Source organism: Phalacrocorax carbo, chromosome 3 (assembly GCF_963921805.1).
Source record: "Phalacrocorax carbo chromosome 3, bPhaCar2.1, whole genome shotgun sequence".
In the NCBI taxonomy this organism is placed as follows: Eukaryota; Metazoa; Chordata; class Aves; order Suliformes; family Phalacrocoracidae; genus Phalacrocorax; species Phalacrocorax carbo.
The window spans coordinates 74,986,628-75,003,950 of NC_087515.1; the positions used below are offsets into that span (position 1 = coordinate 74,986,628).

A 17,323-nucleotide genomic window follows, 5' to 3' on the forward strand; every position below is an offset into this window, starting at 1 on the left:
AAAAAGGCTCTTTAAAAGGCAATGGCAATTTTTCCTTTTTCCAGCAACATCCTACCAACCAAGTATTCTCCCCTTTTTATTATCTTGAAAGTGAATAACATATACTGTCCTTGTTTTGTAGGATATATTTCTCTTACTTACGCCTCTGTTGCATTAGACGTGCATGCAAGTGTGTGTACATGCACACACCCCTATGGTAACATCTTCTGTCAAGGTCTGCACCAGCTAAAAAGCATCAGTCACCACATTGTAGCGACATGTAGGCTGACTCCTGTGCGTTCAGGGCCTATTAAAGAGTTTCTGCCTGCAGGCATTAGCTAGCAAAGTCAGGGCTGGATATTACAATGCTTTTAAAGCAAGGACCATTAGCATCCTCTGGGGCCTTTGCAGTCTTGCTGCACTGGCTTTGGTGCGGCCAAGGCTTCCTCCCCTCCCTTCAATGCTGAGCATTTGCAGTGATGCTCCATGTACGTCATCAAAACTGTTTCTGTAGATTTCAGTATTTTGTAATAAACAGCCTGAGGAAATCTTTACTTCTACTTGGACACGGTAAGTTTTGAAGGATAAGTTTCCACTGTGCAAATGAACGTATAGCAGAATTACCTGAGCCAGTCAAGGCAGCACAGATTCGAGATCAAGCCAAGAGGTGACATAAGACTGCCAGACTAGGCTGGGTGCTAGTTCATACTCATGTTGTATCCCGCTTGTACGTCTGGTCGTGAAGCAATCGTTCCTTTTGGCTCAGCTCTGTGTTGGGCAGACGTGTTTTGTTTTTAGTGGTTTCTGTATTTTCTTCCTACACTGGATCACCTTGTCTGTTGTATCCTAAAGGTGGAGTAAGTAAATGTTAGGTAGAAAACCAGTAATGAATAATAGAAAAAACAGTGACCCACACTACATTACCATTAGTTGCTGACATTATGCCCTAGGCACATACAGTTTTTTGCTTGTCTCACTTTGTAGCGTATTCACAGAAATGTTCCTCAGTGTTTCGTTTTAGTGTAGGCTCTTCTTCTGAAGGTGTCTAATGGAGCACTCACAAGTGTGCTGAAGATTCTCTTTGGAATTTCTTTTGTTATAAATGTAATTACGCACAGAAGATATGAGTGTTACATAAAGGTGAGGAAAAATCAAAATTCAAACACGACTGCATACAAAAACAATATATGAATATCTGCTTCTATCCTTATACATAGATAAAGGTATGAAAATTCATAAGTATGAAATAATGAATATGAATAAATTATTCATATTAATTCAATAGTCAATATAATATTGAACATGAGTATAAAATAATATTTCATATTCAAAGTGGCGCATTGCTGAAAGTAGCCCTTGGCTATCACGTTGTTACCTGTCTTCTGAATCCACTTCAAGCGGATGCAGCCATTGCAACCAGACACATCCATTGGGACCACCACTGGTGTTTATCGCCTGAGCAGGGCTACGGGAGATAAAGGTCAGGTTGGGGGGGGGGCAGGGAAGCACACCGTCACTGTGGGAAGTGGCAGAAGCCCGCTCAGATCCAGCTGAGAAGATTAACATGAATTTTGAGGGTCTTGCACTGCAGCTTCTTGTCAGAAAATGAAATAAGGCACAGCTTGTTCCTGGAGGCTTTCAGTCTATCCTGAAGTATTTTATTATATCTCTAAGGTAAAGCCTGGCCCCACTGCGTCAAGGAACATTTTGGCACTGACTGCAGTGGGACTAGGACGTTGTTTTCTTCCCATTTGCAACACTCTAGAGTAGATTTATCTTTCTCTAGATATCAATGAACAAATGAACTCTTCAATATGAGCAGTAAAATGAAACCTTTTTAACTTAACTGTGCTTCCTGGAGGCACAAGCAACAAACTGGACATTTGTTACTCTATTATCATCAAGGTTCCTGGAAGGAAAAGAGCATTGAGCAAGTCAGTGACTCCATGACAAAACTAATGCTTTTTAAAACTCCTTTTTACATATAGGTTTAAATCTTGTTTTCCCTCTGTGTGTTTTATTTTCAGTTTACAATAAGAAGGAAGCTTCCCATGCTTGTTACATCCAGCTAGGTAAAAGGCTGTTCCCTTCCTTCTTCCTTGGAAAATGACTGTAATAAAGAACTTAATGGGATTTCTCTCTCTCTCTGTCTAAATAATTTCCTAGTTAGAGTTTATTGTCTAGAAAGAGAAGATTTCTGGGATGAGTGGAAGGACGGCCCAGACCAAACAATCTGAGTCACTTCTCTAAAATGCTCTCTAAAAAAGGTTTTTCAGAGTAAAACTGAACTTTATCATTCTTCACTGAAAACTGGTATCTTTGTTTCTTATAATTAGATGTTCTTTGATAAGAACTTTATTATTTGTTAATATGGATTTTGGATTTATAATGTCCTTAAGTATGTTGCTGTGCTATAAATGTTAGTTAGTATAAGCTTCATGTACATTGCTGTGTTGTGTATAAGCCTAACCCCTCAGACATGCTAATTTGCACTTAGACTCCATTCTGGATCAAGTGTATTTGGCAGGGACACCCAGTTGCAGCTTAGGTATTGATGTCAGGGCCCAAACCCTGTATGTAATATTATATATTTAAAAAAAACCCGTAATAAATACATATTTTTCAGGAAAAAAAAATACACATGGAATACAAACAGGACGTTTAATGTTGGTGTGTTTTCCTTGCAGCATTCAAATGCTTATTTTTTTCCATTAAAGAGCTTTACAATTACAGAAAATGAGCAGTAGAGTTAATTAAGAGGGGCTGCTGCAAAAGGTGATCAAGACCAGGCAGTGGTAAAGAAAATTTACCACCATGGAAGTTTTTTGTTTCATTGCTATTACCTAAAGCTGCTGAGCAGTAGGAGTAAAATGGCTGGAATCGTTTTCCTCATCTATTCAAACCGATAAGCAGATTAAGTCATTCTGATGTACTCCTTTGTTATGCACAGGTAGCTCCAAAATGCTAATCGCTTCCCAGATTTTAAAAGATATGCCCTTTGCCTTGAGAAACTAATTGACTGGAAGTAAATATTTTAGTCTAGAACTTGCTCTTGGCTGCACCGAAAGATATATTCTCAAGTGAGAACAAATAAACTAAGCTGAATTTCTGATCAAAACTCCCATTCCTTTCTGTCGCTTTGATACTGCCAGGTAGAAGGTTTGGTATTGTCACTCCAGCTGCCGAATGGCCTCAAGGTGTTTGGTAATAATCTGACATGGTATGTGCTGACATTGTTGTGAATGCTTATTATTTTACATGTGACTCTTCTTAATGAACAACAACATATGAAACCCCTCATCATGACAGATGCATTTATTTAAATGCACTTAAGCAAAAACAACAAAGTGTATTTAAAAAAAAACCTGCTGAGGGTTACGGCTATCAGCTTTTACATACAATTCCCATAGATATCAATATGAGCACAGGATAAGACACTTCTTATATCTGTAGGGTTAAACGACTGTCAGCATCGAAAGGATTTGTTTCATTAAAACCCTGATTTGCTTGTGCTTGTTTCATCCACAGATCCTAAAACAGAGGGATTCTGATCTCCTGCCCCAAACCAGATGCTGTTGCCTCTGTGTTAACATACTTGTGTATCATGCTGTAATACTGCTCTTGCGAACTGAAGGTATACAAGAGTGAAATCTTCCGCCAGTCTTCATTGCTGAGAGTCTGAAACAGTGCTGGGTCAGTGGCTTCAAAGAAGCAATTCATATTTATTTCTGCCAGCCTGGTTTCATGCTCTTTAGCCTTGATCTCAAAGAGCTTCCGTTCCTTTTTCAAGTACGTTTTCCAGAACTTGAGCCGAATGTAGCTAACTGGGGAGTAACGGAGGCTGACACATGTTGAAATCTGTGCCACAGTCATGATGCTGGCTCTCAGTACCCATCCTATCAGCTTGGAAAAGAGATAGATGGGTTAATGGTGGTTTTGCACTGCCATGTGTAAGAGTATAGACTTAACATTGAAACAGGCATGAAAACTGTAAGCGAAGACACCCTGGAGTGCCTGTAACAGTCTGCTTTCTGTGGAAAGAGAGGATCCCATGCACACAATTTAGCCAGCCTTTCAAAGCTTCTGCACCCCTGAGCTGACCTTGCTGGATTGAGGATGAATTAAAAAAAAAAATAAAAGAGAAGATGAAGTTCTTTCCTCAGTTATATCCAGCAAGATACTGACCAGCAGTTTCTGCAGATGTGGTCAGATTCATGGTACAGGGGGTGCAGAATCACCCTGTCCACCTCTGGTGCTGTGAATTAGACCTCCTGGTGACTGTTTTATCTGTTCTTGGAAAGTACTTCCTCTACCTGATGTCTGAGCCAAAATATAGGGGTTTCATTTCACTCCAAACAAAAAAATCCACACACAAGTGCTATTTTTTTGGTCATGCTGTTGATAATGCAGTTTGCCTTCAGCACAAGAACACTTCAACAAGACAGCCACATATTTTAACTATTCTTCTCGAACACATGTGTGAAATTAATAATAGATTCAAGCACTGAGATTCATAGTCAAACAAGCCATCCTTATTTGTTTCACCTCCCAGTTCTCTGGTGCAAGGAGATATCAGCTTCCTCTCTATTTGTGATCTCGGCTTCCCCTCAGCTAATGCATACTTTAAAAAGTTTGAGGTATTTAGAGAGGTAAAAGTAGAAAAAGAGAAGAACTCACACCATGCCTAAGTTAAATGAGAAGAAAACTTGCTGTGAAAGTCCTGGTCTCTAGGCTGGTTCCCTGGCCAGCTTTGAAAGAGGTTTTGTAAATAGCAGTGCCAAACAATTGCCATGCAAACATGCAAACGCAGAAAATAGCACAAACATACACTTATTACCTCTCTGCTAGTGTTTTTTTGCTAATGAATTTGCTAATTGTGTACTTTTGGTAACGATATAGCATGAGAGAGGACAGTCCCCAGCAGGCACCACCGTACATTGAGTAGCCAGGCTTGAGGCCCATAGAGTGAAAAGAGCCACAAGGCTTTACCTGGGACTGTGTCTGAAGGCTGAGGAATTCACCCGGTATCTTCTCCAATAACTTCTTTTCGCAGGGTACTTTGACCAGCAGCTTGTGGCACTCTTGTCCTTTATCTTCACACACAAAGTTTCTCTATCAGGCTGTTCCCACTGGCCGTGCACTTGTAGAAGCTGGCTCTGAGCAGGGCCACCCGGATCCAGGTGAGGGGGCCCACCAAGGTGGAAGCAGGCGCAGGTTTCCCAGGGGCTGCAGCTGCAGCGCTCCTCTGGAGGGCAGCTGCCTGTCAGCAGGCGCCCTGTCCTGGCATTCACCATGTAGCCAAGCAGAAATAGGATGAAGGCAGGCACTATGAGGAAGACGGAGCCATACAGCATGTTGCCAGAATTGCAGGGACACTTGAACACCACGTAGGAGAAGATGTGCTCACTGGCAGCCCTCAGCAGGGACACAATGCTGTAACCCAGAACAGTCTGGTGGCAGATGCAGAAGTCCAGTGCTTGGTGTAACTTACCCGTTTTCTGCCTCCTCTTATTTTGAGGAGAGCAAAATCTCAGTCAGAAAACTGAAAGAGAAAGACAAGTGTCCTGAATCTCCCACTGGAGAAGCTCACAGAGCTTTCACTTTCTGGTGGTGATGATGCAGTGAGCCATAGAAGCAGCTCTCCTTAGGGGAAACAGAAGAGCATGGGCTCACTGCACAATATCAAGGTCAAATGGAGACCACAGTGGAAACCCACCCCAGAAATCAACATCAAAACAACAACAACCTCTTTGTTTCTATAAAAATAGTTTGTATTTGTCCACACATGCATTATAACTAGCAATGGCTTAAACCTTATCTTCTCAATGAAGCTTTTCAGTGAGGCAACAGATTCAAAGTGTGAATAAAATGTGAGAAAACCACCCAGAACTGTTTACAGTTTTTTATCCTGCCTTATTAGTAGTAATACAATATGGCTTGTTCTCTTACGGAAGAAAATTCAACTATAATCATGTTAATTTTCAAGCTAATCAATTCATCTTTTTGAAGTAGTTAAAGCAAATTAGCCAGTGCACACATAGCAATGACCCAGCAAGTGGCTTCCACCGAAGTTCCAGCTACCTTTTGCCAGAAACCAGACTTTGGACTCCCTCTTCCATAGCAGGTGCTGGCAGCTTTGTAGCCCAGAAAAAACCATGACCCCTAAACCAGAAGAAACTAAGCAGATGGTGTGAAGTGGAAAAATTATGGAAAAGGCTTGCATAATGAAGAAAAATATCTGGAAGCAATTTTTGGGCTTGGAAGACTGAGCTGCCTATAAAAACATTTGCTCCCAGAGTCCGTAGGTTTCATTCATGCCCTAAGGGAGCTCGACCAGGCTCCTAGCTAAGGTCTGTCTAAATCTAGATGAGGTGAACTGGCACACAGAATTAAGGAAGCTGAAGCTCTGGTGCTTGTTTGTAGCCACATAACTGAAGCTCTCTGAGGCAACGTAGGCAGTGCGGTAGTTTGCTGTCGTCTCATGCTTGGTCACATCCAGATGTGCAGCCAGCTGCGGAGCTGGTGATCACTGTCATCTTCTCTGCCACAACCACTTAGCTGGGATTTTAGAGCCAAAATCACCTGCCTTTTGCATGAACCAGGAGCGCTCTGGGTGCATCAGCAATATGAATTTATCCTGACCAGATTTTGAGTGCCGTAATTTATACTGCACTGATTCTTCCTAGGCATTATCATAGCACAGAGATTAACCACAAAGCCAGAGCCTCACTCTAGGCTCAGGCAAACATTGTCTCCAGCTGGGCCAGCCTGATTTTAGTACTGCCTACTTCAGGCAAGGCATGATGATGCCTGTATCACTCTATGCCATACCCATGGCTGCAGGAACCAAGCATGGTGGAAACCAAATGGCTTGTCAAAACTCTGTGAGAATGTAAATTACTTTCAATGAACTTTGGGGTCATTTAAATCTTCCAAAGGGACCTTGCAACTCTTTAGGCAGCTGAGTAGATGGCATGGAGGAGCCAGAGCAGGCAGCGTTGGTGTGGGTGGCTGCCGGGCTGCCTCCAGACGTGCCATGCTTAGCACCAAGCTGCTGCTGCAGAGAAAAACATGCCACTAACTGAAATGCTTGCCTTGGTCTGGAAGAGACTTTGCTTTATTAGTATTCAGCAGTATAATATAAAGACATAAAACCAGCAAGAGTGAATCAGACTGAAGGTTGAGTTAGTCTGGTCACCTCTTGGTTACAGTTGATAGCTGAAAAGGAGCACAGGGACAGGGGAAGCAAGCTCACAAAAGCACTCACATTCACCCCTTTGAATCTGCATTTCAGGGATTCCCTTTGCATCTAACACCATTTGAGTTATTTCTTCTCTAAATGTGTCTGGTTTCAGTTTTAACCCATGCAGACATTGTAACATCCAAAAAATTGTATAGCAAGTGTGCTTAACCTTCATTCAAACCTGTCCACACCCCATCTGATGCCCCTAAGTTCTGGAAGGGGAAGAGATAAAACAGTGAATCCCTGCCTGGTGTCTCCGTCAACTCATGATCTTGTACACCTTCATGGTAGCTCCCTCTCTTCCAGGCTAAGGAGCCCCTAATATATTTAGTCATTCCTTGTCTAGTATACCTTTGTATAGTTTGGTTTTTTTAAATCCATGTTGCCACCTGGACTATGCTCTAGGATTCAGGTAGGTTTTTTTACATGAGGGAAAATGGAGGGTATACCCAATTTGCAGTGCATTGAAGGTGCAGCTGAATCACAATTTGCTACAACGGCATACTGACACAACTTTGTTTTCTATTTCCTTGTCATAATTTCTAGAATTTTAACTGCTTTTTGATCATCCCTGAAGCACTGAGTTGATATTTTAGCAAGCTATGTATTTTAATAAAAAAATCTCAGTCCTGAGGGGTAATCTCAGTCAGCTGAGTGTCTCTCAGTGTGTACATGAAGGTAGGATTTGGTTTTACTTTGAAGACCACTTCCTTTACACTGAATTTGACCTGCTGTTTTGCTTTCTCAGGCAGTCTAAGAAAGTATATCTGCAGTTCTTTAAAGCAGAGGTTTGTTTTTTAACTATTCAGGATAACTTCGTATTATTGGCAAATATTGTTGCCTTGGTTTTTACCTAGAGGGAGCTAGAGGCAACAGTTATTCAAATTCTTGAAGCCAGAATTCACCATGTCTGCAAAAGTCTTAGCAGATGTCAGGATGGCAGAAGTAACAGAAGCAAGGTGAAATCACTGCAGAGGCAGGGGCGTGGGCTGCATCTGAGAACCACTGGTTTAACAAGGGAACCTAACGACCAGCGGCAGATCTCTGGAGCAGATAACAACCATGCAGGAGAAAATGTACAGCCAAGAAACCCTGCTACTTCACTTTCAGAGCCTAATTTTAGCAGTGTTTTATTTATCTGTAGTAAAATATGATTTCAGGAACAAGCTTCCTGGGAAAAGGAAGGGGAGCTCTGTGCGAAAAAGGATTAACCCTCCCTTCCAAGCAAACATGTTTCCAGTAAATACTCACAGAAAGAGGTGGGAGAGGAAGGAGAGACCACCCTGGTTGGAAAGCGAGGGGAGTAGCTGTGCTAGGAGTCAAGCAGGGTGCAGTGATAGCCCATGTGAGCTCAGCCTGCGGGCAGCCTCTGGAGCCAGGGGCTGGCGGGGGTCCTGGGCAGGAGGAGCCAGAGGGGCAGGGGTTGCAGAGCCCTTGGCCCAGCTGCTTTCTACATTCTGGCCACCCAGAGCATTGTTTCCCCAGGGCAGCTCTTCCCTGCCCTCTAAATTAACACTTGTCTTACCTCAATGCCCATAAAGCATTAACTGGGTAGTGTCCAGAAAAATAGTTTTCTGTTGAAAAAACCTAGAGTTGGTTTTGCATTAAATTTCATGCCTTCCAAGGGGGATGAAAACAATGCTAGGATGAAAAAGACGGGCATTTTTAGAACAAAATTATTATTTTTGCTATTTGAAACATCTTTTCATTTTGAAATATACTTTATTAAAATGAAGGGGGTCAGCTGAAAACAATTTGGCTTCTTTAATATTTTATCAAGTTTCTCATTGACGTTTTAATTTCTATCTTTTCATTTGCGGCTGAATGAATCGCAAACATTTTCTAGGTGGAAAAAGCTGTAGTCTAACTAGTTCTGTGGTTGTATCAATTGCATAATACTGGTCTTAAATGCAGCGTGTGTGTGTGTGCATGTGCACATGCATGCTGGGGGGCTTTGCCAGTATATATTGAGTAGGTCTTGGTTTAGTCATGTTATTAAGGCCTTTCAATAGGTTATCTGGTTTTTCACTAGGACATATGCTATTTGTTCAGAATAGCAAAAGACTGATTTTGTTTTTCTGCAAATCATTCTCTTTCTAGCTGTTCTGACCAAGGCCCATCCTGTCCCCAATTCCTGTCATTAGTCTTATCAAGCTCAACATCCTCCTCACATTATTACTGTAAAATCTTGTAAATCCACGGAAATGTGCTCTGGAAAAGAGCACCTCAGCACTTCTTTTTATAACAACTGGTCTTGCTTCTCCAAGTGAAAGAGTTGTAAGCTGCATTTCTAGTCCCCAGTTCAGAGGACATATGGAAAAGTCTTTTTATTCTAGGAAAATTCTTGTAATGCCTTTTGTCTCATTCCAGGTGAAATTAATGCTTAACTAGTGGGGGTCTTGTCCACAAGCAGATCTGCACCTACCCTCCAGGTGGGCTGACCTCCCCTGGAGGCCTATTACCTCAGTTTGTGAAACTGAGGAAGTTATTCTGACTTTATGGTTGAACCAGTCTTCTTACATGTTTGTGAAGTGTCACACAGCTCAGCGGCACCACATAAATCATTAATAGTACTAATACTTAGCAAAGCAGCAGCCTGAGAAGTAGCACTGTGACCGGGCATGTACAGCTTACAAGCATTTGTGTACGTTATACTGCTATTTTAAGGCATTACATTTATTAGCAGTTTTTGGCTGAAAACGCATTTTAGTGGGTAGGAAGGAACCAGATCTGCAAAACCAGGCATAGCTCTGAAGGAGGCTCTAAGGGGTGAGGTCTGGTACAGTCACACAAACCATTGCACTAATTTTCTCTTGCTGTTATTTACTGCTGCTCTTTTAACACTGCAGGTCCACTACAGGTCTCATTTCTGGACAGGGAGTGTCCTGTAACCCACTCCAAATGTCCTACAGCAACCAGAAGTGTGAGGGCTTTACTGTTCAATCAAACCACAAATAAATCTGCGTGATTCTTTAAGTGCTGGCTGTGGAATAAGTCAAAAATATTTGCTGAGTTTACAAGAAAATATATAATGTTTTCATAGGATTAGAAAGGTAGAAGTTGTCAGGCTTTATGATGAAATTAAGGAGCCTTAGTGAGGAAGATTATAGAGTTAACTAATTTGTAACCAGGTAAATCACCCTGGGTAGTCAACTAGTCAGTTCTAAGAAAACAAAGCTCAGTCTTTCTCATTTACTATGGAAAATGAAATGCCATAAAATTACTTTGCAAATTTAAGCACATTAAACCCCAAATATTTCTATACTCTTAGTATAAATGTTTTGTATACCACATGTCCTTGCTTTCTTCAGGTTATGCCATCACATCTTGACAGCTTGGAATTGCTGAACAGATGAAATTTGTTTCTGTTCCTGTTCCTCTCCTCCTCTGTGTGTGTGTGTGGCCCAATGCTCTCTGATTGTATGCTACAAAATATGCTCTGTACTTTTTCATTCAATTAATCTTTCTTCCTCTTTTTAAACTTTAACTACTCTCCAGTTTCCCATCCTGGGCTCCTTTGCCGCCCAAATTTTGTAACTTAAAGAATTTTTTTCTTTAAGTAGAAGAGCTGAGACCCTATCCCTTTCAAAGCTGTCCACGTGCAGCTGTCTTAGTTATGCCAATAAGTTCACCGGCTTCTCTGGGCAAAATCAGATGAGCAAGTTAAGAATGAAAAAAAGAAACCTAATGAATCTTCCTGTGAAGGGATGCCAGTCATTTCTTCTTAACAAGTTTAGAAGACAGGCAAACCAATCATCCATATGGAAGAAACTGCTCAAAAAATATTAAAACACTTTTACCAGTGAAAAGAAATTTATAGCAACAGCTACAACTTGTAATGTACCCCTGGAGGAAGATAACTTCACCAGGAAGCACTGCTTTGTCAAAGAAAATGACTCATGACTAGACTTCATTGCAGATTTTTCAACCCCTCTTCCACCAAACAGCCTACATGATATACTAGATATAGCATATAATTAAAATTTAGTATACATTTATTTCTGCAGAATGAACATTCATCCCACTTCATTCAGCAATGGTGAACATGAGGGAGGTCTAGAAATGGGCTCAGTGTCCTGTAACTGTGTTTTGTTCTTACAAAAATGAAAAGTTTCTGGCTTCTGGTCCTCAACCTCACTTGCTCATCCAGTTTTTCTTATCAGTCTCATTCCTTAACTGCAGAATACTCAAGCTGTTTCAGCTTACCACAAAAGTATGACCTGTGTCAGACTCTATGGTAGCTGCGTCTGGCTGGTATTAAAGGCTGAACTCTGCTACACTCAACAGCACTTGTGTGTGCGCTTTTAGTGCATATCATTTATACGCAGCTAGTCCTGCTGTCAGTCTGTCCTGCCATTTAGGAGAATTTGTGACATTGTAACTGGCAGAGAAGATCTTTTTTTCTTTTTTCTTTTTTTTTTTTTTTTACAGGAAGATATGATTCAAAAGGAAAGAATGATAGATGGGACATAAGGAGAAAACATTCCCAGTTGCCTATATTTTATGTTAGCAGTAACTTTCCAAGTCTCTGGGTCTGCCCTCATTTATTCTGTAATGGTCAAATACTCCATCATCATTGTCATTTTATTTGCAAGACATTTGCAGCTTTAAGTATTTTATAGCATTATTGAACATCTTCTATATTCCTCTTACATAAAGGCAGAGTTATTTAAGTGCCCTCCCAGGGACTCAGCTCCTCTGCCCATTTTCCCACCACTAACAATCTGCAGTTGGGTCCACCAGAGGGAACTTCAGGAGGGATACAAGATTGGGTTTTACCAGAGTTTACCACTTCTGCTCTCAGAGCCAGATCCTCCACACAGCTTCTTGGAGGAGTGTCCTACGGAGCCTTGGGCCCTCTGAGGCAGAGTAAGATATATGGCGTTTTAAGGCTAATCTGTATACTGAGTATACTGTTCATTACTCAGTGGGGAAATGGGATCTCATCATTGCCAATGTGTCAATCACAGTCACCTTCGTTACCTGGCAAACAATAAATGACAGAATATTATTACTTTATGTGATCAAAATAAGGGTTATGCCATATAAAAAAAGACAAGCATGAGAGAAGTCAATATAGTTCTAGACTATATTTATCAGCCAAGATCTACTATAACTTCTTTAGCATCTTTACTAGGTCATGAAGAAACTTGGCCTTCCTTAGCATGTCCTGAAGATTTCACCTGCTCATCCTAAGGATAGACCTGTTCCTTATGGAGAAAAAGAAATGCATATGCTTATCTCCTACTTTCTTTTGCCACAGGCTGAATTCATGTAACTTACTCTGACTGCAGTGTGGCAGTCAAGGGAACTTTCCATGCTCCATCCTCCTCAAGTTTCCTTCATCGGCATTTCCTGTGGGCAGATCCAACAGGCCCATCTTTCCTGGCATTCCTAGCTTCCTGCTTTATAACCTTTATGAAGGCAATGTGGAAAACCAGGGACTTTATACACATGGTTTTAGAATCATTCCACCTCCTTGAAGATTGCCTTCCAACTGGTGGTAGGTATGTACATACTCAGCTAGACTGAGTATGTAACATTTGGAGTGGAAGTGCTTACTGGTGAAATATAATGTTATGTTAATGTTTTGGGGAAAGTCATAAATTCATAGACCCTTTTGCTATGGATTATTGTTCATGGTAGCACAGCCCTGGGGATTGGAGGGGGACAGCTTTCCTCTTGATTGTCCTGGGGTCAGTTAGGAGTGAAACCAGTAAAATCACTGGTGGTTTTGGGCCCAAGTCAGAGGGGGAAAAGGCCACAATACCATGATAAATATCTTACACAACAGCACATTTCAAATGCTAAGCAATTTTTCTGAGCCCCTAAACTTCTGGAAAATCATCATAAATGCTATGAATGCTGTTTTCTTTTATCAGCCTGAAGAACCTGGCAGGAAAGGTAGCATCTGGGGGAAGTGCTATACACTCTGTTCAGCTGAAGGAATGCTAGATACACTGGGATAAAATGGCAAAGAGGGTAACAAGACAAAGTTTCTTTCCTCACAGAGGCATATGGTGTGCCACAGCTCATTGCCTATAGCAGGCTTATGGATGAGGAAAAAGCAAGTGCCCCTTCCTTAGGCGGCAATGCCCAACTTTACTGTTGCAGTGGGATACACTGCATGTGTCATGAAGGACATACGTTCTGGATCCCGTCCTGTCAAATGACTGAATGTGATACAGCTCGTGCATAGTATCCTTGACACATGCCAGCCTTCCTGTGTGTATGCTGTGCACGTGACCATCAGTATGCTGCTGCCTGCCCATGTGTCAGAGGTTCTTACAAAAGAAAGCTGGGAGTGGGTTGTCACCACCATGACAAGTCACAGAGACCCTGCCGACTGATGTCTTCCCCAAGGGCCTCTCATACACAGAGCAGGCTACCAGCCAAAGGGTGGTCACAGCCCATTCCTCATGGCTATCTTTCTTAGGGGACCCCACAGTTCTTTTCCTTTCTGTGACTGGTGAATAACTGCAGCCCAGACGGATGGGGCTGTATGTTGGGCAGCCCAGAGCTAGATGCTGAGCTGAAGAGCTCTGAAGTCCCAGCTCACCTTACACCTACAAGTTAAAGCTTACCTGAGAACAGATGAGAAGAACACAGCTTTCACAGCATCACTGAGGCCCAGGGGGACTGTTAGGGTTCCACTGTTTGTCTTTCAATATAATGAGGATTCACACTGTAACTATGGTAGTGTTGCAGGCATTCTTGTGGAGAGCATGGACTTATAAAGGCATGCCAACAGCACCTCTCCTCCCGCTTTTTTCTGCCTTTTGGAATTTGGCTGAGAACAAATTGGTGGGATTTAACTATATAATTCCATTACCACAAGAACATCATTACCACGATGCATGATTTACATTGCTCTCTTGCTATTTTTATTAATATGAATTAAAGCAGAGAGGATATGGCCTTGTATATATGAAGTCATGTGCTCCTTAGTACCTCATGGCTACAGCAGTCATGTTCAGTCTCACTGAAGAAAGAAATCCAAATTCTCGTGAAATTTTAGTTTTCCTGTTGACTTAAATGGCTGCAGCCACTATGCAGTGTAGAGTAGCACCCAAGGGAAGCATGAATTTAAAGCAGTCACCCATCTGTATTAGTTACTATAAGGACAAAGACTGATACCAGCTTTGAGGAAGACCCAATGGTAATCCTGTTTTTCAGAGTATTTTTTAGAATTCACTTATATATTGTGTAGTTGGGCCCAGTTCTCCTGTCTGCCTCAAGCGGACAATAGCTATGTTCCTTCCTTGAAAGGGTCCTGGGCTCTTTCTTTGAAGTGCTTTGACAGTATTTGTTTCAAGATTGAGCTCGTTCAGAAAACAGTCTGTGTACTGATCACAGCATGGACATACCCAGCACTGGATCTCATTGGATCTCATAGGCCTCCTGCTGCAGCATGCTCCTGGAGTCAACCGCCAAGGAAGGACAGAAAATAACATCTTGGCTTCGTTAGCTGAGTCTGACTTACCAGCTTGAAGTTACCCTACTGAATTTTAACAGAGTAGCCAGAGCAAAGGGATTGAAGTTAGTCAAAAGTATGTTTGATCCCAACTAAGACTTTTGCAGACCAAATAAATGTGAATGTAATGTCCCAGTGCAGAAATACAGCTATTTTCCAAACACTATATTCTTTCAAACACTAAGAAAAAACTTTTCTTCAGTGGAAAATACATAAACCAACAGAAGAATTTGATGTATTTCTGACATATAATCCTTCAGAATAGGCTTTGATCTTACAAGTTTTAAGAAATGAGGTAATGTGCTCCATTACATTTGCTTCCTTCAGTCACAATGGTGTATATAACATAGCCAATTTTTAGCTGGACTCAAAAAAATCATTAAAAAAATCTAAGAACCAGATTCCACCTTCAACATATGCACCACTACCTGTAGGCTGAATTCCCATTCACTTTGTTCACAATACACTGAACTAACTTTATGCTGATTTAGACTGCAGGCCTGAAATGAAGCATGCATGCATGAATATCAGCTATTGAAGAGAGGTTGAATGAAGTCAGCGGGGTCTCTCATGAATACAGGAATCCATCCACATACACCCAGTTGTAGGATAGGTACCTTTTCCTGTGGGCAGAGATGCAGAAAATTAATGTTTTTAGAAACCAAAAAGAAGCAGAATAAGAATAGGAGCAGAGGCATGTGCCAGAAACACTTCAGTGTTGTGACTCCATTTAAAATAAGGAGTGAAAGATAACTTCGCCACTGGATACCATACAGTGACATTTCAAAGTTGTTCAGTACACCCGCTCCAGATGAAACTAGTGCTGAGTGCCTCTGCCATGGACAGAGCTCACTGAGACTGCTTCTCTTTTGCGTTTCAGACGGACGCAAAGGCGAGGACAACATCCTCTCTTGTGTCAGCAAGTGATGGGGAACACCAGCCATCTCCAGCCCTCCCACCAGCCAGTAGGGCTATCTGGGCTCATCCCACCTACCTGCTCTTCCTCACCACACTTCCTAGTAATGCAAGGGCAACTCAGATTTTATAGTGTACGCTGCTATCTGAGGGCTTGAACTGTTTCTTCATAGTGACACAGACGCTTCTACCCAACAGGCCGAGCTTCTGGGTGCCGATGGCATGGAACCATCTGTTCTTTCATTTGCTTCAAATTACATTAAAAAATTATGATTTTTGATAAGGAATGAGGGACAAGAAGATTGGAATCAAAACTTACACAACCATTGGAGATGGACTTTTTAAAGGCTCTGGCTTGAAAAGAATAAGAAAGCATACAAGATTCTTTTCATATCCGAAATACACTCAGCACAATTACAGCTTCATCACTAGTTGAAGCAAACTAGTTGCCCTAGCCGAATCAAAGTTACATCTGTGTAAGTGGAGTTTAGAGTGTCCGGTAATGACAGCCATATGCAGGTAACTCGTAAATCTTTAACAGAAAGGTGTATCAGATGCAAACCAAGCACAGGCTGGAAAACCCTTGGATTCCCACTTCATGCTGAAATGGGCCTGGTCTCCCTTTCAGGAGGACAGTCTGGTACATTTAATTTCCCTTCCCTCCATCGTTGTGTGTACACTATTCACGTGAATGCTGGTCTACTTTAAAAGCTGCTTTAAGGCCTGGCTGTGAGCATGGGCAGCTCTTGCAACCACCTCTTTCCCTTTGCATTGCTAAAACAGTGCCGAGAAGTGTAGTGTAAATGAGGGCTAATGTGCATGACCGTATCTGACTTTCTACTCTCTGTAATTCTGCAGTTTCATTTCACAGCTCTACAAATCCCATGTTAGAATTCAGATGCCACACTACGAAGCAGACCAAGAAATGCACGTATTTCTCAAAAGCCTTCTAGACTATAGGTTGGCTTTCTATAGCTGATTGTTCAAAGCAAAAGCAAATTAACACAGGGTAAACGTGCATAGACATGAAATAAAGTGAAATATTTTTATGAACTCCACTGGTGACATTAGCCTGATAAAGGCTAAAAGCTAGGAGAGCTCTTTATTTTCCTGAAGGTTTGTACGTCTGCAAAGAGGACATGGAGACACGAGCACAGGCTATTTGCTTGTAAGGCATAATGACTCCCTGAATTACCCTGGGGCAATTTTACAGCACCAGCTCCCAGCGGAGGGATGTGCCAGGCCATACAACTGAATTGCAACAGTACCTGCATCTTGATTTTTCAGCGTTTCATGGCCAATAGCAGTACAACCTAATATTGAAAAACTAACCAACTGTGCCTTTGAAACTGAACATAAGCCAACAGCTATTTCTGCATATCTTCATGTCATCACAGCACGAAGACAGAAATAAGGAGATTTCCAGCAATATGCAGCCTGTGACGATCTTGCCATACTTACAGCAGGCACCACTACAAACATGGGGCTATGCTGGGTAATGGTCCCCAGGCTCAGCTCCCTTTACCTTAAGCAATTAAATGGGTGATTTGAAATAGGTGATTAACCACCCTACATGCCTTTTGCAGTTAGGGAAAATGGAAAGGTATGTCTTGAAGGTGTTTCAAGGTCTTAGGTGGACTGAGTAGCTGCCTGAAGGCACTCTTTCTCCACTGACAATGCATGGATCAGAAATTAGCTGGGGTCCTAAATCT

The 17,323-nt window shown here is 41.8% G+C and overlaps 1 protein-coding gene across 1 annotated transcript; it reads right to left on the minus strand.

The window, feature by feature from the left end:
* Positions 1-3,309: 3,309 nt before the first annotated feature.
* CALHM6 (calcium homeostasis modulator family member 6) lies at positions 3,310-13,419 on the minus strand. Its single transcript, XM_064448557.1, is given in 5 exon segments — positions 3,310-3,882; positions 4,969-5,085; positions 5,087-5,186; positions 5,188-5,508; positions 13,370-13,419. Coding segments are annotated over 5 exon segments (960 nt in total). The 3' UTR covers positions 3,310-3,510.
* Positions 13,420-17,323: the final 3,904 nt, after the last annotated feature.